This window comes from Thrips palmi, unplaced genomic scaffold (genome assembly GCF_012932325.1).
Source record: "Thrips palmi isolate BJ-2018 unplaced genomic scaffold, TpBJ-2018v1 HiC_scaffold_5, whole genome shotgun sequence".
Classification (NCBI taxonomy): Eukaryota; Metazoa; Arthropoda; class Insecta; order Thysanoptera; family Thripidae; genus Thrips; species Thrips palmi.
Genome location: NW_023144632.1, coordinates 9,553,598 through 9,578,334, shown reverse-complemented (window position 1 = coordinate 9,578,334; position 24,737 = coordinate 9,553,598). Strand labels below are relative to the sequence as shown.

Here is a 24,737-nt window from a genome sequence, read left to right as displayed (position 1 = left end):
GGAAGGGAACCCTCGCTGTTTTGACAGTGGTGGGGTGGGAGAGGCCCAGAGCCAGCGATCTCGTACCAACCGTCACCGCATAAAATTTAGCAAAAGATCCCGTGAAGATCAAGAGACCCTGTGAAATACACCTTAACCACGCTAGGACTGCAGTCTGTCTCGAAAGGTGGCAATGCGGCACCCTCCCCACGAGTGCGAGAGAGACCCTTCCGCCTAAATTCGTGTGCGCCCGCTGGTCACATCTGCGACACCAGGAGCGGTGCATCTAGAAATGACCTGATGAGGGCAGCTTGAGACAAATGTATGTCTGTAGAGCAGGCGCAGGCAAGTAGCATCACGGCACTTTCTTCGCCATCTCGTGCCAATTGTACCATCAGCAGTGCATGAGCGTTGAGCATACAATACCCTCAGATGATGTTACTCTTTCCGTACTGAAACCGGCATACGGTCAACTCTTGGGACTTCCCCAGCAGAGGAGCCGGTAGCACGGCCACCAGCTGCGGCGCAGTCACGCACCCTGTCTGGCCGGACGATTCCTACGAGATAAGACTGTGGTATGGAGGCAGCCGTAAGCCCCTGGCAGCGCTTGGAGGGTCTCCAACGATTTCCAGGGCGGTACAGCGATTTAGCCTGAGTCGGTCCTCGTGCACGGCTTGAAGGTCCCCCATGGTCCCCCATGGTCCCCCACCCCTCCGCCCCGCCCCTTTCTGGACGAGGCCACCTGTGATCTAGTGCATCACAAACACGGCCCCTTGGGCCCGAGCGTCATAGTATATCGGTATCAACAAAATGTTTTTTGTGGCGAATCGAGAAAGTGGTCCCAGTACGCTTTGCGCTTTTCGTAAGCGACAGTTGGTAGCTGACTTCACCTCCATCCACCGCCACTAAGCGAAGACGAGGGAGGACGACAGACCCTGTGGACAGACTGGATGGCAGTAACTGGATGTCATTCATGGTTTCTCGTCCATCTTCTGCATTCATCAATTTCTTGCGGAAATATGTTGCACGCTAAGTCGTTGCCAACGCTGCAGCATAAAAGTCGTTGAGGATTTAGTAAAACAGATGTCAGTTAACCCGCCTGACAATATTCGGAACCGTCCGACGTGTGCGACAGTGCAACCCAGCCAATTTGTAGTCTTTTGGCCCTCCAAAAGAATCTAGATCTATGATGTCCGAAGGATGCTCCCAACTTGACAAAAAGCGGTTACCCATGTCTCGGCTGCGCAGGCTGCGCTGCCCTCTCGCCCTCTGGTGGAAGTAGCCCTAACTTCTAGGCGCACTGCGAAAACCGCTAGGCTAAGGGCAGATTTTGCTGCCAACCATACATGTGCGAAATGAAATTTGCAAACCCATATTATGTGAAAATTTTGCCTCCTGTGGTGTTAATTTTCAAGATATTTAATGTTCCTTGAACGCGTTTCGCTCATACTAAATTTTTCTGTCACCGCCGCTGTTGTTTGCAAGCGTTAATTTCAAAGGAGAAAATGGCACTTTTGCATTCGCGAAACGTGTTTTTTCTCTCTACTTTCCTTTTTGCACAAGCAAAACCTGGTGAAATGAGCGAATGTTTGGCAATAATGTTTGGGATTTCTGTGTAATGTGCTGGAAATGATCACTGAGCATCCATATAGTTGTCTCTGGAAAACCATTCTTCTCGTCTAGGTTCATTCTTCAGTCCAAGTGAGTAATTATTTGCAAGTATTAGCTGGTTCGCGAAGGTAGCGAATTCGGCTTGGGAGCCCTGAGGCTTAGCAGTTGTGTACGTGCAAAGTTTTCGCGTTGACCATTTAAATAGGTTAAAAGCCGATAGAGGACTGTACCGAGCCGGGTGGGTATCGGTGGCTGTCGAGGGTCCTGAACACGCCGGTGACTTCGCCGGTACCTCTGACAGAGTCGCCTGCACCTCTGTTGTAAAATAATGCTCGATAACTTATATTGACCTAGGGATGAACCCAAACATGACCTTACCATGTTCCACTTATAACCTACTGGTTCAATGAACTTATTCTCAGATTGGCCCTCTATTAGAAACCCTTAATATTTTTTACATTAATTTGTGACGAAATGTGAGTTTATGGTCTGTAAACTTTTCCTAAAACTCAATGAATTTTAATTGGCAGGTAATGATTAGATTTTATCTCCATACTTGTAACATTCTGTGAGAGTTGTAAGGTGATTTTGATAAATTCTTCTAGGTACCGTTGTCGCTTATCAATTAATTTTTTATTAAAGCTACAGTTGTGAATTATGTGTAAATTTTTGTGTTACTTCTGGTTTCAGTTATGGCAGCAGAACAATTCTGTTTGCGATGGAACAACTTCCAGAGCAACATTGCTTCTGCTCTTGGCAGTTTAAAAGCTGAGCAAGACTTAGTAGATGTGACACTTACTTGTGGTGGCAGAAGTGTCAAGGCCCATAAAGTTATATTATCTGCTTGTAGCCCTTATTTTCGGGCTGTATTTAAGGTTGGTCCACATCTGATCACTTGAAACTCATGCACATTGATACAATTATTGCCAATTTTCTGTTTTTATTGTTACTTAGGAAAACCCATGCCAGCATCCTGTTGTAATATTAAAAGATGTCCGATATGATGACGTTCTGGCTCTGTTAAGCTTCATGTATCAAGGCGAAGTGTTTATTACTCAAGATCAACTGTCAACTTTTTTGGAGACTGCAGAGCTATTGCAAGTACGAGGTTTGACTGGAGCAGTAAGTCCAGTAAAAGAATCGGTTAGTAGAATTTTATAGAAATATATTGTTTTGGTCGACTGAGTTCATAATAGTTTTGATCATTGAAGCTGTATTGTTAAGTGTGTGGAGAAAAGTGCTGACCCTTTATGCCTTTGTTTCAGCCACAGCAGAAAAGTGGCCAAGGGCTAGCACCACCAGCACTGAGCAACATCCTACAGAAGACTTTCTCCAAATCATCTACTATAACCCCATCATCTGGAGGCAGCTCATTAAGTCGTTCATCTTCTTTTACAACTAAACATGGTCATGGATCATCAAAGCGCCATGCCCCTCCTTCATCCACAAGTCCTCCATCAGACGCACTATCAAACAAGGAGCAATTATCTGCACCATCATCTCCACAACATTTACCGAAGAGACGCAAAGCCACACCTCGCAGAGTCAGTACAAGCAGTCTGGCTTCCTCAGATGCTGGAACTGAAAATGCAAATTCAAACTTAAGTGCACCTGACCCATCTCGTATATCTGATGAGACTTTAGCCCACCTAGAAAATGTAACAGTAAATATATCTGAAGTCAAGCAAGAGCCAGCTGATCGAAATTCTGACTCAGGAGCTCTTGAAAATGACCTGGATCACGAAGATGATGGCGAAGTTTACAATGACCACGATGAAGATGATGGCGATAATGATGAGAGTAAGAGTGGCTTTTATATGGAAATGGATGAAAGCAACGAAGCTGGTACTTCGAGTTTATTGGCACGATCACTAGCTGGAGTTTCACCTCGAAGCACTGATGGCATTGGTAAATTCCTGATCCTGATTACTTTGCTCAAACTGCTTTCAATTTTCTCATAACCAAGCTTGCTACAAAGCAATAGTCATTTACAGAAACCACTGTATGAAACTAATTTATTTTTCTGTTTGCGTTGTAGGTGGACTTTCAGGAAATAATCAAACCACAGCAACTGATCTCACAGCAAGTGGTAAGTTTCTTTTCTGCATAAATTTCTACTTTTAACTATGGGTATCTTCTGCTTTTCTGTTGTATTTAAGCATGGCCAAGCCTGAGGGTAAACAGTATAAGCTTTCCCATTGCATGCCTCTTTAAATCTTGGGTGTAACTTCAATTTTACTTTTGGTGTAAGGTTTTTTCCTTTCTTTCTAAACTTATTTCTCCCAAGTACAAACCCCTCTTTGAACAGCAAGCAATTTTTATAAAGTCAAAATGTGTTTTGCAATCTCACTTAGTTATCTAGAAAGCAGTAAAGAAATGTAATATTCACATGATCTGGTGAAAGCAAACGTTCTCTGTTCGTCAGTCTGCTCCCCCTCCCTGTATGGCTGTTATTTATCAGTAGTTCTCAGCACAGTGTTTGAGTCAATGTTTTGAGGTACATAGGTAATTTGTTTTTGTTGTGTTTGAATATCTCAGTGTTTTTGCCATGCTATGCTTGTTTAGTTTTGGGCACAGGGGTGACAAGTCTTATTGATTGTTAAATTTTGTCTTCGAAAAAAGAAAAAAATAGTTGTACAGGTTCTGAGAGAAATGTGTGTGTGGTTTTGGTTCTTGTGGTGTGATGGTTTCAACAAAGGTTTTGGATTTGCTGGATTCTTAAATATTATTTTTGGTGTATCTATCAAGTGTATTAGTCAGTTATTTTACAGTTTCATTTCATTTGCATTTAAGAGCTGTCAGTGTGAGTGTCACTCTGCTCCAGCAAAAATTTTATGAATTGATCTGATCATGCATCTTTTATTGTATTTAATTCTCTTGTGTAATTGTGCTGTATCAATATAATACTTTAATTGAACTGTTGAAATGCATGGATCTTGTAGTTCCCTTTGATTTGTGTGGAAAGTAAATTAGGTATGCATGTTTACTTGCAAGAAATTTGTAAGGAAAGAAGTAGCCTTTGTGCAAGAAGTATGAATTTGTTGGTGTGGAATATGGCTGAGGTGAGTTCCTTTGTATGTAAGAGATTCAATTTTGGTCTGGTTAATATTAATCTCATAATCATCAGACTGGTTTTCATTACAAGTAGTTTGCTCCTAAAACAAAATTTCACATTTTTTTTTTATCATGCAGTTTTCTTTTTCTTGTTATTCCAGATGGGGGCAGGGAAGGTTATTTTAGTAATTGGAGTGGAGGAACTCTTCTCAACATGGAAAATCTGGCCAATTTCACATTCAATAATGGAAATTCTCTAGATAACAGTCTTGGATTGAATCGACGAACCCCGACAACTAGCAGCTGGTCGTGCATGCAACCTCGTTCTTGTACTCACTGTAATAGAACATTCAGTAATAAGTTCAATTTAAAGCAGCACATAGAAAATGTCCACACGCCAAGCCAAGCCATACCCTGCCATATATGCAATCGCTCTTTCAAGAACAAGTGGTACCTTAGAAAGCATTGTGTAACTTCACATGGTGCACCACTCCGGAGAATCAAGACATCTGCTGGGAAAATTGTATACGTCAATGAAGCGACAAGCATCACTCCATTTTACCTTAACAACAAGGTAGATACTGTTTGAGACTTACAGACTTGATGGTTGTCGTGGGAGAATAGGCACAGCCATACAAATTGTGAATTACTTGTGATTTAAGCACTATTACTTCAAGTGGTAGTGCCTTAAATTTTCCTATGCATTAAGTTTTAGTTGCCCAGTAGTAAGTGTGGGAACGTGAAACTATTTTTGTTTCTTATGAGTGAATAAAGATGTGAATTTTTAATGTTAGGTTTTATCCCCAGTGCATTAATATTAAGAACTATAAGCAGAAGCAAAACCTTCAGCTGACCATTATCAGCATTCTACTATATCAACTTTCTTTTGTGCCATATGCCCCTCATTTAGTCATATCATATCTTGTTGTGTCCAGTTATGATTGAAATTGGCATTGCCTCTTTCTGGGCCTATGATGTGTACTATTGACTGATACCATTAAGTGTGAATTATTACTTTCACAATGGATTGTCTATTAGGACCTAAAGCTTTTCAAGAGCACTACAAGTTAGTTGCATTTAATTAAAAGTTTGATGGGTAGAAGTCCTTTTAAATTTCCATGGAATTTTTTTGTACAGTTAAAAGACTGACTGAATAGTGAAACATATTATAATTACCATAGTCTTAACTTAAAATTTCTCAAACAATTAATGTTTGCACTTTTGTGAAAACATTCTCATTGCTCAATTTTAAGTCCCTCACTTCACGTAAACAATGTTTTATATCTTTACAACAGGCTGTGTATACTTCTCAGTTTTTCTGAGTTGCGTTAAGTACAAGAACTGGAATGTTTCCAGTTTATGACTGCAAATAATAGTGTTAAGTTATGTGATCCACATTGCATCAGTATTCCCCTTCAAGTTTTCCCCGAGTCAAAGATTTTTTGTCATAATGAAATCTGTCTAAGGTTTGCTGTCAATAAGGATTCGTTTAGAAATTCTGCTTATTTTTCTATGAGCAAATTTTGTGTAGTTAATTTTAAAATTTAGATTTAGTTCTGATCTACTTTTATGTATAATTATGTAGTCATCTTAGCTCATGTCCCTATCTATTAATAAGCATCAATTATGCTGTCTGTATCTCGCAGTAATAAAAATAAATTGAATGCTTCTTTGTCCTGTTTTGGATCACCTTCTACTAACAATCACTTTCATTTCATTCATTGAGCAAAACAAGTTGCAGTGACTTCAAAGAAAGTTCAGCAAAAATTAATTTATGTAATCCTTAGCAAAAGAAATGAGAACTTTTCTCGTTTGTTCTGTTTACAAGGTTCTTGTCTTGCTGTTCCTAAATGGGAACATGTAGAATTTCCTCCCCCCCTCACTAAACTTTTGCCTGCTTTTATGTTGTTAACACACATGCTATGCCGCACACACTTTTCTATGCTTCCTGCGCAATTTATGACATCTTCTCAGTTTTCTAGATTCATAAAGGCCAAGCTGGGTAATAATGTTCAATTAAATATATTTAGCCTCACGGAACGCAGGTGTCATTGTTTTAATATTTCATTTCCTTTTTCTGTTCAGGTGATGGGTCGAAAGGGTCATCATTGCAGTGTGGAACGTGCCCCCATTGTGGACAAAACTACTCCAACCTTTCTGCATTGAAGTATCATGTTCGTTTAGTTCACTCTGACCTCACCAACCGTCTCTGTTGCCACCTATGCCCCAGATCATTTGTTCAAAGGGAGCAATATCGTCAGCACATGTGGGACAAACATGGCACTCGTAACTAACAGTCTTCCTGTCTCAATTTATTTTTCACACTAATGCATAGAGTCCAGGGGCTCCTCAACTCCAACAAATCATGAGAAATGGTGCATGTACAATGCAATGCGTTAATTAAAGTTCGGATGAATGTTTCAAAAAAGAAAACACTTATTAATAATAAATGTGTGCACTTTTGAACCATGACCATTTCCTAACAGGCTAAATGGTCTTACTGAACATCTGCCTTGTTTCAGAAACGAATTCAATCAGTTAGAAAATGAAAATTTATGAGCCAAGATCCATCCTGAGAGTTGTGTGTTGATCCTTTTTCTAGTTTATAAATACAAGATTGAAAGGATCAATGTGAACAATTGCCAAACAAATGTACACTGTTCTCTTGTGTGTAAATTCCGAGCACATTCTTTGCTAATTTTCCTGGTCTCTTTGTGATGACAGGACTGTGCATTATGAGAGACTCATTTTTAAATGGGGTGCCATGCTTGTCTGGGTACGTTTGTACTCCCATTCTTGTGATATGCTTTTAGGTGCAGATGTACAGATAGTATTACAGGGTTTAAGGAAACCTCTTTAATAGAGTGTTAGATGTTGTTTAAATTTTTATTTAAATCTTTGTCTGAAGTAGCTCTAGGTTTAGATGTATCGTAAATTAATGTTTGAGAATCTGTCAGTAGTGCACAATGAAATAGGAGAAATGTCGATTCTTCAGTAGGAAAAAAATAATTATTGTTTGGATGTTTGTACCTGAGGAGATACGGAAATGTCGTTGTGGGGCTCGTATCAGAAATTGATAGTGAGATCTTTGAGTGATAAGAAAAGTAATAACTAGTGGGTGTGCATCTTCCCTTCATTTATCTTGTGGAAGGACAACTCACCATCAGAAGCAGGCTGTCACTTGTTTTTGTGGTGGAGCAAAAGAGTGAAGTCAATCTAGGATTGTGATATTGTGTTGGGCTGTCGAGGTAAATTATGTTTTGGAATTAAATTTGCGCTACTGAAGTTGTCCTTGTAGTTGATGATTAAACTTAAGCTTTTATAAAGCTAAATATGTTTTAGGTATAGTAATTACAGGTCATGAAGTGGCAATGGTTGAGCGTTTGTAAATATGTCCATTGTTTTCAACTGCGTGTTTCAAGCTTGTAATTTGCAAGTTTAAATGAAAACAAATTATGTGTAGCTGACCTATGACATTTGGACAAGTCTAAGTTTTCAGTAAGGTACTTTTCATTTTACTTTTCTCTGTGGTCATCTTCACTTTGTTTAGTATTCTTCTCTGTTCGTTTGTTTTTAATTAAGATAAATATTGTTCAGATATGGCAGGACCATCAAATAACTTGAGCATCACTTTACATGTAAGTGAATGTGGGCTTTGTCTCTCAACATTTGCAGTCAAATGTGCGATATATATTTATTATTTTCAATTTTTTGTTTTCTTAAGCATTGCTGCTAATACTAACAATGTCCCTTATTCTCTACCCTCTGCCCCCTTCCTTTTTAACTGGTTATTTGTTATCTTTGGTTTTGAAATTTTTATTGTGTTGTATCCCTGGTGCACTTATTTTTTTAGAATAGCTGTTGCGATGTGGATACAGTTGTACAAAGGTGTTTAATTACTTTCTATTCTTAAACTGGGTGTTTTTGGTCATATTTGAGCATTCCAGATGATGCACTTTTGTCATCACTGTTTCTTTGTTGTTTAGTAAAGAACTCTTTTTTTCATTTTTCATCTTCCTTAAAAAGATGAGACTTTCACGACAACAAGCTCATTCATACCATGATGTAACAGATGCGATTCTTGTATAGTTTTTGTAGAACTACAGTATTGCATCTTTTCTTTCTTAAACTTCTTTTTTGATGTAAAAATTTTGAACAACAGTTGATTTTGTTCTAATTTGGTTCAGTTGTTTCGTAACTAAGATTTTACTAACTGTCCATTTTAACACAGTTTTAAAGGCATTTTTGGAGTTATGCGATAGGACCTGCTACAACCTGTTTCTTGTTTAAATTTTATTTGATTGTTGTCAAAAAGTTTGCAGTGTTCCTCTGAGCAAAGGTGTGTTTATTTTTTGGGACTCTGTCCATTTTTGCACCTTTGTACCACATTGCAAATTTCAGTTGTTGACCAGTACACTAATGGGTTATTTATATTTTAGAGCAGCTTGGATCTCTGAGGGTTGCCTGGTCCCAACCTAGCAATCAATTAGATTCTATCAAATTTGTTAAAGGTTTGAATAGTATTTATTTTAAATAATAATTTATGTACATTGTGCCAGTCGTCATACCTTATATCTGTTCCTGGTTAAAAAGGATATCAAACTCTATTTGTCATCTGAAAAAAAAACCAAAGCTTTATTCATGTTGATTGTGTTATTATTTAATTTTTATGTCATGATTTAGTAAGTTGTTTTTAATCCTAATTTTAATTGAGGGTTTCATAGTGTAGGAAATCATGTGCTCGGCAAAGCTCTCTACTTGACACCTGTAGTAAGTTTGATGGGACCAAAAATCTGCTGTTTAGTGAAAATTGTCTGATGCAAGGGAGGAACTAGTTTGGTATCTTCTCATGTTTTGACTATCACCCAGACTTTTATAAAGGCTCAATGAAATGCATAATGGATATTTATCATTTGTAATTGGATCTATAATTCATCTCTTAGTGCAGATTTTTAAAAATTCGTCCTGTGTTACTTTAGTATCCTGCTGTAGATAGAAAAGGGAAAGAAACTTTTGTGAGAATGGCTACAATTCCTCTTACCAGGCAACTTCCTGAAGTAATTGAAGATCTTTGTATCTTATATTTAAAACGACTGCAGGACCCACCCGAATTAATAACCCAACCTGCTGACACACTTAGCACTCGTTCTAAAATTGGCGGCTGGTAGTTTATTGCATGTTCAGGAATGATGTACCCACTTGTACCATAAGATTATTTATGGTTGCCCTCAATGCAAGTGGCTCCTTGCATTGAAGTGATGTGATTGTATTGAGTTGTGATTTGGTATTTGCTGTGTTGATGCAGAAGAGAGCAGTATTCCACGTTAAATAAATGATATTTAGAATTAAAGTTGTGATTATCTACTTTCTTTCTATTCTTTAAACCCATGTCTAAAATTTTAGACCAACATTAAAACAACAACAAAGGGAAACAACAAGTGCAGCAACACCAAAACGTGCTCAATCGAGGGCCTCACACCCCACATACATGCGGCATACCGCAGGCCGCGCTGTGCCGAACCGTCCAACCCAACTGCAACATGACAGTGATTTTGTCGTAGCTTTTGTTCCATCTGGCCGACTCGGTGCTCCGGCTTCGGGTCCTTGCCTGCCAATGCGAGCCTGACTATAGACCACGCGCCCGGCCCGGCGCACGCACCGACCGCCCCACGGAGGGCGCCGGAGCCGGAGCCGCCGCTCTGTACTTGGTGTACAGGTCCCGCCAGAACTGGATCATGGGGCCGCTGAAGCTGTCGGCGTGGAGGGTGAATCCGTCAGCCTTGAGCTCCAAGTACGTGACGTCGTTGTCGGCGGAGGTGTTCGGGGGCCAGTTCACCGGCAGCAGTTCCGGCACGGGCTCCGGGATGGGCTTGCTGTGGGCATGCACGTTGTCGTCGTGAAGGGAAGGCGAGAAAAGGGCTCGCCGGCTCGCCGGACGGAATGTCTCATCGGCAAGGCGGCAACGCACACTCACCCGTACGTGATGAAGTTTGCCCACATGGTGGACATCCTCTTGATGGCGAGGGCGGCCTCGGCGCTCGGTTCCGTCTGGGTCGCACTGGCCATGACGTAGCGCAGGTCGTCCGAGTGCACCGCCACTGTGGACAGCGAAGCAAGCGAAGGCAGCCGTGTAGCCGCGAAAACGCGAACGCCCCGACGCGGCGCGACGCCAGGCTCTACCCCCGACTCACCGTCCTTGACGTCCTCCGAGGTGGCCAGGCGCGAGTTCAACTCCGTCCGCACGCTGAACTTGAAGAGGAAAGTGTCCGCCTTGTTTTGCTTGGCTCGGAACATGGCCAGGCGGTGTGTGTCCGTAGTTTCCCAGATGTTGTCAAAGTACTGCAAACAGCCATTTTGTCTTGTCAGCTTCTCCAAAACCCCTTCCAGGCGGCCGCCGATGGCATACGATCATGTGTGGTCTAGCCCTTAATGGTAATGGTAATGTCAGAAGCAGCGGGTAGGCCACCGTCTGCACACCACTGTGTTGCGGGCCGGGTTGCTGGCCTATCTAGCAGGCGCTCACCGTCTTGAGGGTGCATCCCAGGTCGCAGTTCTGGGTCACGGCGGATCGGATGCCTTGCCTCACTTCCTCGATTATTGTGTCGTAGTCAACGGTTGACTCCGGCAGACCCAGGATTTTCCGCGTGTCTTGGAATGGGAGAAGGTTTTTCGGGACGTGGCGAGCCAGATTGGTGACCATCTCCTCGTCGACTTTCGGATCCAACTCGGGGTCTGATGGAGGAAACTGCGTGTCAATAGTGCACACCGGCCTCAGCTTCTGTTGCCTCAAATGCAGGCAACAATTCCTGCGGTACACCTGTGTCGGAAGGGTTCCCCGACCTCAGCAACTCGGTCAAACTGAAGCGTGACACAGGGTCTTTTATTCAAGCCCACTGCCCTTAGTTTTACTAGAGAGCCCACCTGAAGCAACTCTCGAGAGCAAAGCCAAGCTTGTCTATAGGCAGGCTGAGGTTGGCAATCCTTTCTACGCAGGTGCATCGCGGTAAGTTTTGCCGTGGTAACACAGGACCCAGCCGCCAGAGAATCAAACGAAAAAAGTATCGGAGAGAAAAGGCTCGCGGCCCCTCACTGTTGGAGTAGTAGTAGAAGCGCCACTCCGCGTTGGTGTTGCTGATGAGGAACGGGATGGCCGGCGCGGCGGGGTCGTAGAAGTAGCTCTCGGCGTCCCTGGTGATGACGCGCGGCTCCCCGCCGGGCACCTCGGGCCGCCGCTCCGGCGTGGGCACGAACGGCAGCTCGGGCTGCGACTGCCTCTCCTCGTCCCCCACCAGCACGTCGTGCCGGTGCAGCTCCTCGATGCTCGCCCCCATCAAGTACCGCTCCGCGTCCTGGAGGTCGGTGACGGGCCGCCCGGCCAGGCTGGAGGCCACCTTGAGGGCGGTGGCCACATGCGACTCCTTGTAGTCCCAGCTGTGGAAGGTGGTGCCGCTCATGAGGATGGCGCCGTGGACAAGACCTGCAAGGCGAAGCAGCGAAGCAGTGCCACCGCCCGTCCAGTGAACCAAGCCGAGAACTTCACGCCTAGAACGCGGAGATGTGGAATTTTCAGTCTCCCCACTTGAAATTGCGGTCTCCACACTTTCGGTGTGGAGCTCTCCACGTTTTCACCATGCCAAGAAGGACTCTGTCAGGTACTCCAACCCGTCAAATTGAGAAGAATTAATCCGCTCTGAGGCAGCGTGGAGTTCTCCCGACACTTGGTTTTACAATAACTGCATGGCTCTTTCCTCAACACAATAGATGTAAGAAAAAAATCCGTCGCCAAAACTTGGCTTGACTTGGCCTGACGGGTTCTTTTCGAGGCCCACCCTTGGTCTGCGGCAACATGGTGAGCCAGGACGCCAGCCCGGAGCCGGCCGACTGGCCGCCGATCGTCACTCTGTCAGAGTCGCCGCCGAAAGCCGCGATGTTGTTGTGGACCCACTGCAAGGCCGCGATGTTGTCCTTGGTCGCGCAGTTCCCTGGAATTCCCTCCGTGTCCAGACTCAAGAGGCCTGCAGAAGGAGAAGCAGGCCGTTTTTCCAGCGCGCCAATGGTGTGGTTTAATTTAGAAAACAGAGAGCGTTGCTACCGAGAGAGGCGAGCCGGTACTGCACGGTGACCACGATGACGCCGTGCGGCAGCAAGTAGTCCGGCCCGAAGCGCGCCGGGTCCGCGGAGCCTCCCAGGAACATGCCTCCGTGGATGAACACGAACACGGGTGCTTTCGCCGCCTCGTTCTGGCAGTGCCGTACAGTGCGTGACTACACTTGGAGCAAGTGCCCCCCTCTCCTCAATGCCTTCGCGGTAAACCCATCTCCTAATCGGCTGATATGCTGCCTGAGAATACCAGGGGATCTTCCTGGGACTTGAACCATACTGGTACCAGGTACCATATTCCTGGTACCAGGAGATGGATTTACCGTGTTGACCTATGCGATTGACCAGCAGAGCGATTTCAAAGGGCTTCACAGTGCTTTGGTCTCTCTCTCTCTCTCTCTCTCTCTCTCGCAGCCCCACGGGACAAAAGGGGGCAGAGAAGAGAGAGGAAAAAGAGAGAGAGAGAGAGAGAGAGAGAGAGAGAGAGAGAGAGAGAGAGAGAGAGACGAACCACTATTCGGAACGATTCGGAACTAGCCTGCAGCAGCAGCAGAGCCTTCAGCGATGGACTCACGGCGAGCGACGAGCGACATCAACATCGTGCCTTACCAAGTTGGCGGTGAACACGTTCAGGTAGAGGCAGTCCTCGCTGCCCTCCAGGACGCCGTTCATGCCCTGGGCGCACTTCGGCGCAACCTCCGTAGCCGGCCGCACCCCCTGCCACCCCGGGTGGGGCCTCGGGGCCTGCAGGCACGCATCAATCAGACAAGCGTGCTCTTCAGTGCACTGCACGCCACGTGCGGGACAGTCTCACACCATTTGGCGCGAAGGCCTCATAAGCTTGCAAGTGCGGGACCTAGACTGTCCCACACTTGCAATCGCCCGTCTCCTGGCATTGAACATTGAACCTGAGAGCCAGTGTTGAAGAGAGACTGTCCCACGCTTGGATTTGCTGTGAGCTTGTTTCTTCCCCGCAGCCAGAAGCCAGACCGGCTTACCTTGAATCTCAGCTGGCCGATGGGGGCCTGGGCGAAGGGCACCCCCAGGAACGAGGCGTAACGCACACGGTCGGTGCCCTGAGTCCAGGCATACGCCCCCTCTAGCTGGCCCTGCTCCACCTTGACCACGGGGCCGCGGGGGCGGGGCGTGGTGGGCACTGGCGGGGAAGTGGGGGCGGTCGCGGGGGTGGTCGCGGGGCCGGGGCTGTCGCCGTCCTTGGTAGCGAAGTAGGCGATGAGCGCCACGGCCACGATCGCGACCACCAGCCCGACGGCCAGGAGCACTGCGAGGAAGCGAAAGGGTACTCAGGGGCCTGCACTCTCATTTCCTTACAAACTATTCTCAGCGTACGAAGAACACCGTTTTTTTACAAGTTATGTAGAGCTCTACATGCTTGCTAGCAAAAAGAAAAAGAAATTGTATTTTACAAAGCAGTTTTGCGTATTTACGTAAAAATGAAAATAATGCACGTCACAATAGAACCGACCGGAGGGAGGGGCAAAGTAGCGCTTTCAGGCGGATTTCTTGGAGTCAATTAAGGGGGAAGGGCCGTTGCCTCATTACTTGTCCTCCTTGCAGCTCTTGATCGCTGTGTTCCTGTAGCTGTGTACCTTATACTTTGCGACATGCACTTCTGAATGCACTTAGTCACTCTTACGTCGACCACGGCCCGGCATATGACAAAAACTAGCTAAAAAGTCACCAAAAAACCGCATGACGAGTCACGTTGTTTTCTGGCGAGACTTACAATTCATTTTATGGGAAACTCGTGCTTTAATATCGTCGTGACAAGTAATTTTTTTTCTGTCACGCCATTTTTTGGTACGACGTCCCTGAAACGGCACAAAGGGGCATAAAGTGTGCGCTTTCGGTGGCGCGTTGTGCCTGGAAGTGCCTTACCTTTACACGGCGTGCGCATGATGGCGGTCGGAGGCGCGTCGTTGACTAAGCAGTGGCGATGGTGTAGCAATAACTTTGCCTGACACTTGAATCGATAACGGACGCACGGATTGGAGTGCTCGCACCATGACTGCCAAATCAATGCGCCGGGCTGAAGGGCACCGCAGGGTCGCGACCAAGGAAACGACCGAGAGAAGCCACTTGACGGAATGAACAACAGAAAGCCTACAGGGTGAGTTTTTTCGATGTGTCAATAATTTTTTGGAAGCTTAGGCACCCCTAGTGGATCATTTTTCGCCAGTGAACTAGCAGGCGCAAACGTCTAGTTACTCAGATAATAAGTGTTATGTAATTTACCTTCGCGCCCACGAGGTACTCTCCCGCCGCCACTGAGGATGGCGGGACATCACGAGTGGGTGTCGTGAGACTCGCAGTACTCAAAGGCGTGCCGCTGACTTCACGGAGAAGCCGTGGAGTCCTGCCAACCTCGCGAAGACAGCCGCGTGATCCACTGTTACGCAGGCCACCACGACAGCCACTTGAGACCCTTGGCAACCCCTCTGAAATGGCAATTGAACGGGCCGCCGCACCCCTGCGACCTTCGTTGCATCCCCGCTAGACCCACGACCAGCCCACGACATCCTCTCGTGAGGTCTTGTGACCCTCAGTGGCCACAGGTGCTTATCTGGCAGGTGCGAATGTCCATTTGTAAATATCAATTATCTCCGTACCTAGACGTTTGCGCCCACTAGTCCACTGGTGGAAAACGATTCTTTCGGGGAGCCCATGCTACCTACAAATTATTGACACAGAGAAAAAACTCACCCTGTATGGTGCGGCACACCGTGCACAAAGTCAGAGTGACTTTTCAGGGGTGGTTTGGCCTTGCGACGAGGAGTGCTGCTCAGGCGTTAGCGGTTTCGAGGCCAGGGAGGAAGGGTGGGGAGGGGGCTGTGGTGTTGTTGGATTTATCATTTCAGTCGTCATCAACACGGTAGATCGAATGACGCTCTTTCTCTTACTCCAATAAAGATAAAGAGGACTCACAGCATCCGCACTGCTATTCAACGAATGTGACGTCGCTAGCCGAGGCGAACGTGTTGGCTCTTGACTTTGCACTCATCCAAGCGAAATTGGACCAGAGTTCAAGAACAGTGCACGGTGAACAGTTCCTCCTCTCTCTCTCCCTAGAGGGGGGGGAGGTGGCTGTGGTGTTGTTGGATTTATCATTTCAGTCGTCATCAACACGGCAGATCGAATGACGCTCTTTCTCTTACTCCAATAAAGATAAAGAGGACTCACAGCATCCGCACTGCTATTCAACGAATGTGACGTAGCTAGCCGAGGCGAACGTGTTGGCTCTTGACATTGCACTCATCCAAGCGAAATTGGACCAGAGTTCAAGAACAGTGCCGGTGAACAGTTCCTCATCCTCTCTCTAGAGAGAGAGAGGAGAGAGAGAGAGAGAGAGAGAGAGGGAGAGAGAGAGAGAGAGGAGAGGGAGAGAGAGAGAGAGAGAGAGAGAGAGAGAGAGAGAGAGAGAGGGAGAGAGAGAGAGAGAGAGAGAGAGAGAGAAGGGAAGTACAGTTGCGGCATTTGCATTTGGTTTAGGATTACAGTTCAAATGCTGCAAACGCCCAGCCCGTTATCGGGCGGCCTTGAGTTCATGATCCGTAATGGCAAAAGTTTGAAAGTAAATTGCGTTTTTTTTTCACGAATAAGGAGAACTTTCATCCCTTACACAAGTGCAGCATGCAATCGCACAACATGGCGTGTTCTATGACAAGACTGTTGAGTTTTCAGAGGGATGGTGCAGTGGGTACCATGAAAGCTCGCATGAAAGTAATACATTGTTTCAGTTCATGGAGCTTTTATTAAATGCTCGTACAATTATGCGCTTCCGCATCTTAAGCCTGGGGCTTGCCCTTGGAATCAGGCTTGCCCTGGGGCTGCTCCTGGGGCTTGCCCTGGGGCTCGGGCTTGCCCTGGGGCTCAGGCTTGCCCTGGGGCTCGGGCTTGCCCTGGGGCTTAACCTTAGGCTCAGGCTTGCCCTGGGGCTCAGGCTTGCCCTGGGGCTTAACCTTAGGCTCAGGCTTGCCCTCGACCTTTGGCTTGCCCAGGTTAGCGAGGTGCTTCAACGCCTTGTGGTAGGCGGGGCCCACCGTCTTCTTGAGAAGGGCGGCGAGCTTGGGGGCATCCTTCTGCCACTCCTCACCGAGCTTCTTCTTGATCTCGGCGACCTGGGGCACAACCTTGTTCTTCCACTGAGCCTTCAGCTGGTTAATCTCCTTGGCACCCAACTTCTTGAGCTGAGCCTCCTTGGCCTTGATCCATGCCTTGATGCTCTTGGGCTTCTCGGCTTTGGGGGCTTTCTTGGGGCCTTCTTGGGGTCCGTCCTTGGGGGAACCTTGGGGTTTGCCCTTGGGGAGAGCTTGAGGTCCGTTCTTGGGTCCCGCTAGTGGACTGCCCTTGGGGCCCTCCTTCTGGGGTGGGGCCTCGCTGGTGACGGCCTGTGGATGGGATTCACATAAGCTTGGCACTACACTGGCTGCTCAGTAATCTGACTGGAAGGCCATTACGGTGGTAGCTGGACTCACCGCGACGACGGCGCAGAGGGCGAGGACGACCAAGCTGAGACGAGCCATGGTGGACGATGATGCCCTCCGTCCCCAGCAGCGCCCTTTTAAGGCCCAATAGTCGTGACTCGCGGCCGAACCGTAAAGACACCGAAACTACTTGCAGCTGTCGAACGCCCAGACAGACGCCCGAAAACGACGCGACGTATGTCGTTGAGAAATCGACTCTGTGCTCAAACAATCGTCAAATTCCATTCTTAACGCTCCATGCGAACTGACCTATGAACGACGTTAATTAATGACCACAGTTAACCGGCCAGTTGAAAAGATAGTCGGTACACTGTACGTCACTGTTTAAAAAATCACTGTCCTGTACAGCAAAAACTACCAATTTTTTTTAAAGAAGGTTGAGGGCTCTTTCTTTGGTGACTCTGCACATATTAACTTGGCCGCATTCAGAGACAGTGCTAGTTAGCTTTGTGAGTCTGTTAATGCATGTATTGCAATGATGACGTGCACGAACACAGTAAAAACTCTACGAAGAACCGCTTTGAAATACGAAGAAAATGAAGGCATTGTAAAATCTACAAAGAAATGCTTCGTATTACGAAGCAAATTCCTTCGTAATACATAGCATTTCTTCATAATACGAAGCAATTCTACAATGCCTTCATTTTCTTTGTACTTATGAAGCAAATGCTTTGAAGGCATTTAAGAGTGAACGATTCGGACAAACGAATCCATATCGAACCGTAAACATGGCAAAGTAAACGACAACAGCGCCCACTGGGTATTCAATGCCAGGGTAAACATGCTCAAGATTGCGGGGGAGTTGATGAGCCGAGAGCTTTTGGAATAAAAGGAGGAGCCTGGTCCTCCAAGTCGTTGAGTCCTGTCGACATGAAGCGATCCGCAGTCTTGTGTCTCCTGGTGGTGGCCTTGGCGCAGGCCAGGGTGGTGCCAAGAGTCCCAAGAGACGTCGCGGGTCGCCTCAAGCAAGCAAGCAGCCTTTGTCGTAAGTATAGCCAGAGCAACAGTGCATTTCAATCGGAAATCTTTTCCTAAAATTGAGGTGAGGTGTAAGTGAAAATTTGTACCAAAATTGATAAAATGAGGAATTTAATAACTTTGATATTTTAGTGTAAAATATCTCTATATTAACGACAGTATGCTCTGAGGGTCTGTGTCATGAACCTTTAAGTAAGTTGTTCATGTAACATGGACTGATGGATGTATGGGCCTTTTCTGGTCACCCAACACACAATTAATGTCGGAGAAATATTTTTTACTCCGTCAACTGGTCACGCATTCAGATTTGTTTTAAACTGACCACACTTCTTGGAGTAGGTCTTTGTGGTCCACGAAACACTGTAACAGAAAGATCTTTCAAAAACTGTCAATTTCCTCAAATCGTTTAAAGTAGTAAAAAATGGAGGAAAAAGTGTTTTTTCCAATAGGGTACTTCGGAGTAAGACTGGACCGGAAGTCAGCGACAGAACGGGAGAAACAAAAGAGCGTCGCGCGGCCGTGCTGAGCGGTGGTGGGGGTCGAAATCGGCGGAGTGGGGGTGTAGGCGGCGCGCGCATACTGCCCCCACTCCGCCGATTCCGGCCCCCACCACCGCTTAGCACGGCAGCGCGACGCTCTTTTGTTTCTCCGGTTTTGTCGCTGACTTCCGGTCTAGGTTTCCTCCGAAGTACCCTATTAAAAAATGTTAAGCTTGCTCTGTGAAAGGCCGAGGTAACTTAAAAACAAATTTAAGATCATTTAGTCAAAAAACTTTGCGTAGCTGATTTTTCTATTAAACGCTTAATTTCAACGAAAACAGTCTACTGTGGCTAAATGAGTGTTTAGATTTCGATGAAATTCGGTGTGGAATACTTTCCTACCTAGTACTTAAACGCCCTAAAGTTTCGACTACCTCAGACAATTGGTATAGAAATTACTATTTTCAACCACACCTCACCTTAAAATGTATGTCCTGTGGCTAAGTGTATCGTGTAGTTTCCTTGGCGCCATGACAAATTTCTTGCTGAAACGTTCCAAGAACTAAATCAAAAGCAACAGTCCGTCCGAAAGCATTTAATTAAATTTAAATTAATCACTAAAATCAATGAAACTGTGGCTCCGATTTCCAAAATATAACTTATTTTGAATGACTTTTAAAGCGATTAGAAAGGGATGACGATTTTGAAACGACGCCCAACCACTAAAGTGAACACATTTCCTGTTGTTTCCAGCTCTTGTGGAACCGATCGTCTTGTCACTGGGAGCAAGTTGCTGTCAAGTTTGTCCCATCATTTGTGGACTTCTTGGCCTGGGATGCATACCAAGCGAGTGTGACTCAACTGGGTGCTGCACTTGCTCACCAAGAACATTTACTACACGACCACCAACAACGCCTCCATGTGACACCACAACAACCACAAAGGCACCAACAACACCACCACCATGTGCCTCAACGTTGACATCAACAGTAACACCTACAACATTAACGCCTACAAGATGCAACACGGTGACACAAAGGACCACACCTCCATGGGAACCTATAACTTCAACGACTATCATCACAACGCCATCAACCACCATCATAACGACGCCACCACCACCTACACCAACGCCAACAACAACGCCAGTCTGCAACACAAAGCTACCATCACCAACAACGGAGACACCAACCACGACCACTGAGACACCTACCGAGACACCATCCACAACTACAGAGACGCCTTCCCCACCGACTGAGACACCAGCCACGCCCACTCAAACTCCAACTACAACTGTGACGCCTTCACCACCCACCGAGACGCCACCAACGACTTCTCAGACGCCTTCTCCGCCGACTGAAACACCACCCACGGCCTCTGAGACACCTTCGCCGCCTACTCCAACCCCAACTACGACTCCCCAAACGGAAACGCCATGCGACAGAACTCCATCACCACCAACTGTGACGCCATCGCGACCCACAGAGACTCCGCCAACTGAAACACCACCCACAGAGACTCTGCCAACCGAAACACCACCCACAGAGACTCCGCCAACAGAAAAACCTCCCACAGCGACTCCGCCAACTGAAACACCACCCACAGAGACTCCGCCAACTGAAACACCACCCACAGAGACTCCGCCAACTGAAACACCACCCACAGAGACTCCGCCAACTGAAACACCACCCACAGAGACTCCGCCAACTGAAACACCACCCACAGAGACTCCGCCAACTGAAACACCACCCACAGAGACTCCGCCAACATCATCTCAGACGCCATCTCTGCCGACGGAAACACCGCCCACGCCCTCTGGAACACCTTCGCCGCCTACACCAACTCCAAGTACAACTCCAGAAACGGAGACGCCATGCGACACAACTCCTTCACCGCCAACTGTGACGCCATCAACACCATCTGTGACGCCTTCGACACCCACAGCGACTCCCTCAACTGAAACACCACCCACAGAGACTCCGCCAACTGAAACCCCACCACAGAACTCCGCCAACTGAAACCCCACCCACAGAGACTCCGCCAACTGAAACACCACCCACAGAGACTCCGCCAACTGAAACCCCACCCACAGAGACTCCGCCAACTGAAACACCACCCACAGAGACTCCGCCAACTGAAACACCACCCACAGAGACTCCGCCAACTGAAACCCCACCTACAGAGACTCCGCCAACATCTTCTCAGACACCATCTCTGCCGACGGAAACACCGCCCACGCCCTCTGGAACACCTTCGCCGCCTACACCAACTCCAAGTACGACTTCAGAAACGGAGACGCCATGCGACACAACTCCATCACCGCCAACTGTGACGCCACCAACACCAACTGTGACGCCTTCGACACCCACAGTGACTCCGCCAACTGAAACACCACCCACAGAGACTCCGCCAACTGAAACACCACCCACAGAGACTCCGCCCACTGGAACGCCACCCACAGAGACTCCGCCAACATCTTCTCAGACACCATCTCTGCCGACGGAAACACCGCCCACGCCCTCTGGAACACCTTCGCCGCCTACGCCAGAAACGGAGACGCCATGCGACACAACTCCATCACCGCCAACTGTGACGCCATCAACACCATCTGTGACGCCTTCGACACCCACAGCGACTCCGCCAACAGAAACACCACCCACAGAGACTCCGCCAACTGAAACACCACCCACAGAGACTCCGCCAACTGAAACACCACCCACAGAGACTCCGCCAACTGAAACACCACCCACAGAGACTCCGCCAACTGAAACACCACCCACAGAGACTCCGCCAACTGAAACACCACCCACAGAGACTCCGCCAACATCATCTCAGACGCCATCTCTGCCGACTGAAACACCGCCCACGCCCTCTGGAACACCTTCGCCGCCTACACCAACTCCATCTACGTCTCCAGCAACGGAGACGCCATGCGACACAACTCCATCACCGCCAAGTGTGACGCCATCAACACCATCTGTGACGCCTTCGACACCCACAGCGACTCCCTCAACTGAAACACCACCCACAGAGACTCCGCCAACTGAAACACCACCCACAGAGACTCCGCCAACTGAAACGCCACCCACAGAGACTCCGCCAACTGAAACACCACCCACAGAGACTCCGCCAACTGCAACGCCGCCCACAGAGACTACGCCAACACCTACTCAGACTCCGTCCCCTCCCACGGACACGACCTCGCCACCTACCACCACGATCACAGATACTCCAACCCACAGTGAAACCCCCCCTTCGACTCCATCAACACCTTGTGACACGAACACTCCTACCCCCACGACTGTAACTACTCAGAGACCAACAACGTGTCCAACCTCTGCAGTGACTACTCCGAGACCCACTACCCTGTCGTCAACAACATTGATACCCACGACGGTAACTACCCCGAGGCCAACGACTCTTCCGCCCACGACAGTGACTACTCCGAGACCTACGACGTGTCCACCCACGACAGTGACTACTCCGAGACCAACGACTCTACCACCCACGACAGTGACTTCTCGAAGACCTACGACGTGTCCAACCACAACAGTGACTACTCCGAGACCTACGACTCTCCCTCCTACGACAGTGACTACTCCGAGACCAACGACTCTACCACCCACGACAGTGACTACTTCGAGACCTACGACTTGTCCAACCACAACAGTGACTACTCCGAGACCTACGACTCTCCCTCCTACGACAGTGACTTCTCCGAGACCAACGACTCTCCCTCCCACGACGGTTACTACTCCAAGACCTACGACCAGCCCTCCTACGACAGTGACTTCTCCGAGACCAACGACTCTCCCACCCACGACAGTGACTACTCCGAGACCTACGACTTGTCCATCCACAACAGTGACTACTCCGAGACCTACGACTCTCCCACCCACGACAGTGACTACTCCGAGACCTACGACTCTTCCACCTACGACAGTGACTACTCCTAGACCTACGACGTGTCCACCTACGACAGTGACCACTCCGAGACCAACGACTCTTCCACCCACGACGGTTACTACTCCGAGACCTACGACTCTTCCACCCACGACGGTTACTACTCCGAGACCTACGACTCTTCCACCCACGACAGTGACTACTCCGAGACCTACGACTTGTCCACCCACGACAGTGACCACTCCGAGACCAACGACTCTCCCACCCACGACGGTTACTACTCCGAGACCTACGACTCTTCCACCCACGACAGTTACTACTCCGAGACCTACGACTCTTCCACCCACGACAGTGACCACTCCGAGACCAACGACTCTCCCACCCACGACGGTTACTACTCCGAGACCTACGACTCTTCCACCCACGACAGTTACTACTCCGAGACCTACGACTCTTCCACCCACGACAGTGACTACTCCGAGACCCACGACTCTCCCGCCCACGACTTTGCGACCTACGACGGTAACTACCCAAAGGCCTACCACCATCTTGACTACTACTTTGTGCCCCTCTACCGTGTCGTCCACAACTTTGAGACCTACGACGGTAACTACCCCAAGACCCACGACGCTTCCACCCACGACAGTGACTTCTCCATGCCCAACCACCCTTTCGTCCACGACGGTTACTACTCAAAAGCCCACTACAATCTTAACAACAACACTGTGCCCTGCCACCCTTTCGTCTACAACTATGAAACCCACGACGATAACTACTCAAAAACCTAGCACAACTCTGTGCCCAACTACCGTGCCACCACCGACAACGCCTCGTGTTCCGTCGACGACGATGAAACCGCCACCAACAGTTGTTGGTGGTGGTTATTAGGCAAAAATATTTTTACTTCAATTTCATGTTTGCGCCAATTTTTGTGTGTTTGTTTTTCAGACAGTAAAAACCTTACTGTTGTCGTCTGTTCCTTGTTTGAAAATAAAGAGAACAGTAGTTGAAACTAAAGTGAGCTCACTGTGACCAACCCAGTAGTCCCAGCAGCGCCTGACGACTGGTGCATAGGCAACTCATTCAACACCTGCTGTCGCCTCACACTGCCTTGGGGCAGAGTGCCTCTCCGATGGTTAGCACGCGTAGGCCGTGCCGCTGTACAGCCCTGTTAGCACCCTGCTGCTGAACGGAACAAACCGCCTCCGATGATCCGATGGTAGTTGGTCCGGGTAGGGGGAAATCTGATTTCTGTGCGTGGTGGTGTGCCCATGGACCAAAAAGACAAACAAAGTTGTCGTCGGATACAACAGCGGAAGCCACCCACATGCGTCCAGCACTTTCGTCGAGAGGCCTGTTTCCTCGCTTCCGGGCAATACGCATGTGCACGTGCGGAACCTTGACATGCGGCAATCACTGCGATCGAGACTTTTCACAACTTTCACTTTTCTCAAAAGGCGGGTGTTTATGCCCAACGCCTTTTAGAAGCATTCTCTGCTCAAGTCGATTCCCAATCCGAGCACTAGCTTCCGTCCATCCCCACCTCCCATCTCGCTCAAGGGTATCGGCATCACCCTTCGAACCACCGCCATTAGATCCGTGTCGAAACAAGTGAGAGCTAGTCCCTGAGGCGGGGCGAAGCGCGGCGGCCTGCAGACTGATTCCGCACAGAGTGTCGTCGCCCTGCCTCTCTCGCTCCTGCACGGACCGACCCATGAGTGCGAAAGAGACAGAGCAACGAAAGCCATGTTCGGAATCGCTCGGCAGCAGCCGAGCCACCCGCCAGCTAATGGACCGTGTGGGCGAGATGGAAAACCAGGTGCGAAAGCCCGGCCGGTTGGCCCTTGGTGGGCCGGCTGGCCCGGGGGCAGGGACGGCCGGCTGGCCCGGGGGCAGGGACGTGCGAGACCCCGAGGCGCACAGGTAGACGGCAAGGTACTTACACGGCGCTGATGACACACCGCGCAGATGGGACTGCAACGGGCCAGTCAGGCAGCTAAAGTGGGGACTATCCTCACTTCACCCTGCAAGATGCCTCTCGGTATTCTGGCCCGGAAGAACAACAATGAGGAAAGCCGGAAAGAAATAAAACATCTTTTGTGTAATTCTAGCTGTGGATGGGGTCTGG

The 24,737-nt window shown here is 48.0% G+C and overlaps 5 protein-coding genes across 10 annotated transcripts; 3 read left to right on the top strand and 2 right to left on the bottom strand.

Moving 5' to 3' along the window:
- The first annotated feature begins 1,479 nt into the window (after positions 1-1,479).
- LOC117651116 (broad-complex core protein isoforms 1/2/3/4/5-like) lies at positions 1,480-9,994 on the top strand. Of its 5 annotated transcripts, none has more exons than XM_034394884.1 (7): positions 1,485-1,680; positions 2,121-2,195; positions 2,281-2,465; positions 2,545-2,733; positions 2,856-3,498; positions 3,629-3,679; positions 4,806-6,325. In XM_034394884.1, exons 3-7 carry the CDS (start codon positions 2,283-2,285, stop codon positions 5,231-5,233), a joined length of 1,494 nt encoding a protein of 497 aa, XP_034250775.1. In that variant the 5' UTR covers positions 1,485-1,680; positions 2,121-2,195; positions 2,281-2,282; the 3' UTR covers positions 5,234-6,325. The 5 variants fall into 5 exon arrangements, with proteins under 5 accessions (XP_034250779.1, XP_034250775.1, XP_034250774.1 ...); XM_034394886.1 differs by lacking the exon at positions 1,485-1,680 and adding an exon at positions 1,811-1,828; XM_034394888.1 differs by lacking the exons at positions 2,121-2,195; positions 4,806-6,325 and adding an exon at positions 6,730-9,994 and having other exon boundaries at positions 1,480-1,680.
- On the bottom strand, positions 9,990-14,787 carry LOC117651115 (juvenile hormone esterase-like). 2 transcript variants are annotated; one of them, XM_034394881.1, is made up of 10 exons: positions 14,644-14,787; positions 13,743-14,026; positions 13,354-13,488; positions 12,737-12,884; positions 12,474-12,659; positions 11,735-12,121; positions 11,168-11,376; positions 10,836-10,983; positions 10,619-10,742; positions 9,990-10,517 (listed from the first exon to the last, which is right to left on the bottom strand). In XM_034394881.1, exons 1-10 carry the CDS (start codon positions 14,660-14,662, stop codon positions 10,271-10,273), a joined length of 1,887 nt encoding a protein of 628 aa, XP_034250772.1. In that variant the 5' UTR covers positions 14,663-14,787; the 3' UTR covers positions 9,990-10,270. The 2 variants fall into 2 exon arrangements, with proteins under 2 accessions (XP_034250772.1, XP_034250773.1); XM_034394882.1 differs by lacking the exon at positions 14,644-14,787 and adding an exon at positions 14,492-14,513.
- Positions 14,788-16,496: 1,709 nt separating this feature from the next.
- Positions 16,497-17,398, bottom strand: LOC117651117 (pollen-specific leucine-rich repeat extensin-like protein 1). The gene is made up of 2 exons (XM_034394889.1): positions 17,241-17,398; positions 16,497-17,153 (listed from the first exon to the last, which is right to left on the bottom strand). The coding sequence occupies exons 1-2, from the start codon at positions 17,286-17,288 to the stop codon at positions 16,551-16,553; spliced, it is 651 nt and encodes a 216-aa protein (XP_034250780.1). The 5' UTR covers positions 17,289-17,398; the 3' UTR covers positions 16,497-16,550.
- Positions 17,399-18,085: 687 nt separating this feature from the next.
- LOC117651153 (extensin-like) lies at positions 18,086-20,724 on the top strand. Its single transcript, XM_034394956.1, has 2 exons — positions 18,086-18,234; positions 19,460-20,724. The coding sequence occupies exons 1-2, from the start codon at positions 18,120-18,122 to the stop codon at positions 20,722-20,724; spliced, it is 1,380 nt and encodes a 459-aa protein (XP_034250847.1). The 5' UTR covers positions 18,086-18,119.
- Positions 20,725-21,006: 282 nt separating this feature from the next.
- Positions 21,007-23,397, top strand: LOC117651152 (uncharacterized protein PB18E9.04c-like). The gene is made up of 4 exons (XM_034394955.1): positions 21,007-21,076; positions 21,339-21,947; positions 22,022-22,556; positions 22,689-23,397. Exons 1-4 carry the CDS (start codon positions 21,007-21,009, stop codon positions 23,395-23,397), a joined length of 1,923 nt encoding a protein of 640 aa, XP_034250846.1.
- The last annotated feature ends 1,340 nt before the right edge of the window (positions 23,398-24,737 follow it).

Excerpts from the sequence above, each read along its gene's own strand:
- LOC117651116 (XM_034394884.1), top strand. The coding sequence starts at position 2,283 with ATGGCAGCAGAACAATTCTGTTTGCGATGGAACAACTTCCAGAGCAAC. Across the intron at positions 2,466-2,544 it reads ATTTTCGGGCTGTATTTAAG|GAAAACCCATGCCAGCATCC; the intron begins GTTGGTCCACAT and ends ATTGTTACTTAG. Across the intron at positions 2,734-2,855 it reads TAAGTCCAGTAAAAGAATCG|CCACAGCAGAAAAGTGGCCA; the intron begins GTTAGTAGAATT and ends CCTTTGTTTCAG.
- LOC117651115 (XM_034394881.1), bottom strand. Across the intron at positions 10,743-10,835 it reads CTCGGAGGACGTCAAGGACG|TGGCGGTGCACTCGGACGAC; the intron begins GTGAGTCGGGGG and ends CGCTGTCCACAG. Across the intron at positions 10,518-10,618 it reads GCAAACTTCATCACGTACGG|CAAGCCCATCCCGGAGCCCG; the intron begins GTGAGTGTGCGT and ends GCATGCCCACAG.
- LOC117651117 (XM_034394889.1), bottom strand. The coding sequence starts at position 17,288 with ATGGCTCGTCTCAGCTTGGTCGTCCTCGCCCTCTGCGCCGTCGTCGCG. Across the intron at positions 17,154-17,240 it reads CCCTCTGCGCCGTCGTCGCG|GCCGTCACCAGCGAGGCCCC; the intron begins GTGAGTCCAGCT and ends TCCCATCCACAG.
- LOC117651153 (XM_034394956.1), top strand. The coding sequence starts at position 18,120 with ATGAAGCGATCCGCAGTCTTGTGTCTCCTGGTGGTGGCCTTGGCGCAG. Across the intron at positions 18,235-19,459 it reads GCAAGCAAGCAGCCTTTGTC|CTCTTGTGGAACCGATCGTC; the intron begins GTAAGTATAGCC and ends TGTTGTTTCCAG.
- LOC117651152 (XM_034394955.1), top strand. The coding sequence starts at position 21,007 with ATGCGACACAACTCCATCACCGCCAACTGTGACGCCACCAACACCAAC. Across the intron at positions 21,948-22,021 it reads CACAGATACTCCAACCCACA|AGACCAACAACGTGTCCAAC; the intron begins GTGAAACCCCCC and ends GTAACTACTCAG. Across the intron at positions 22,557-22,688 it reads TACTCCGAGACCTACGACTT|TGACCACTCCGAGACCAACG; the intron begins GTCCATCCACAA and ends CACCTACGACAG.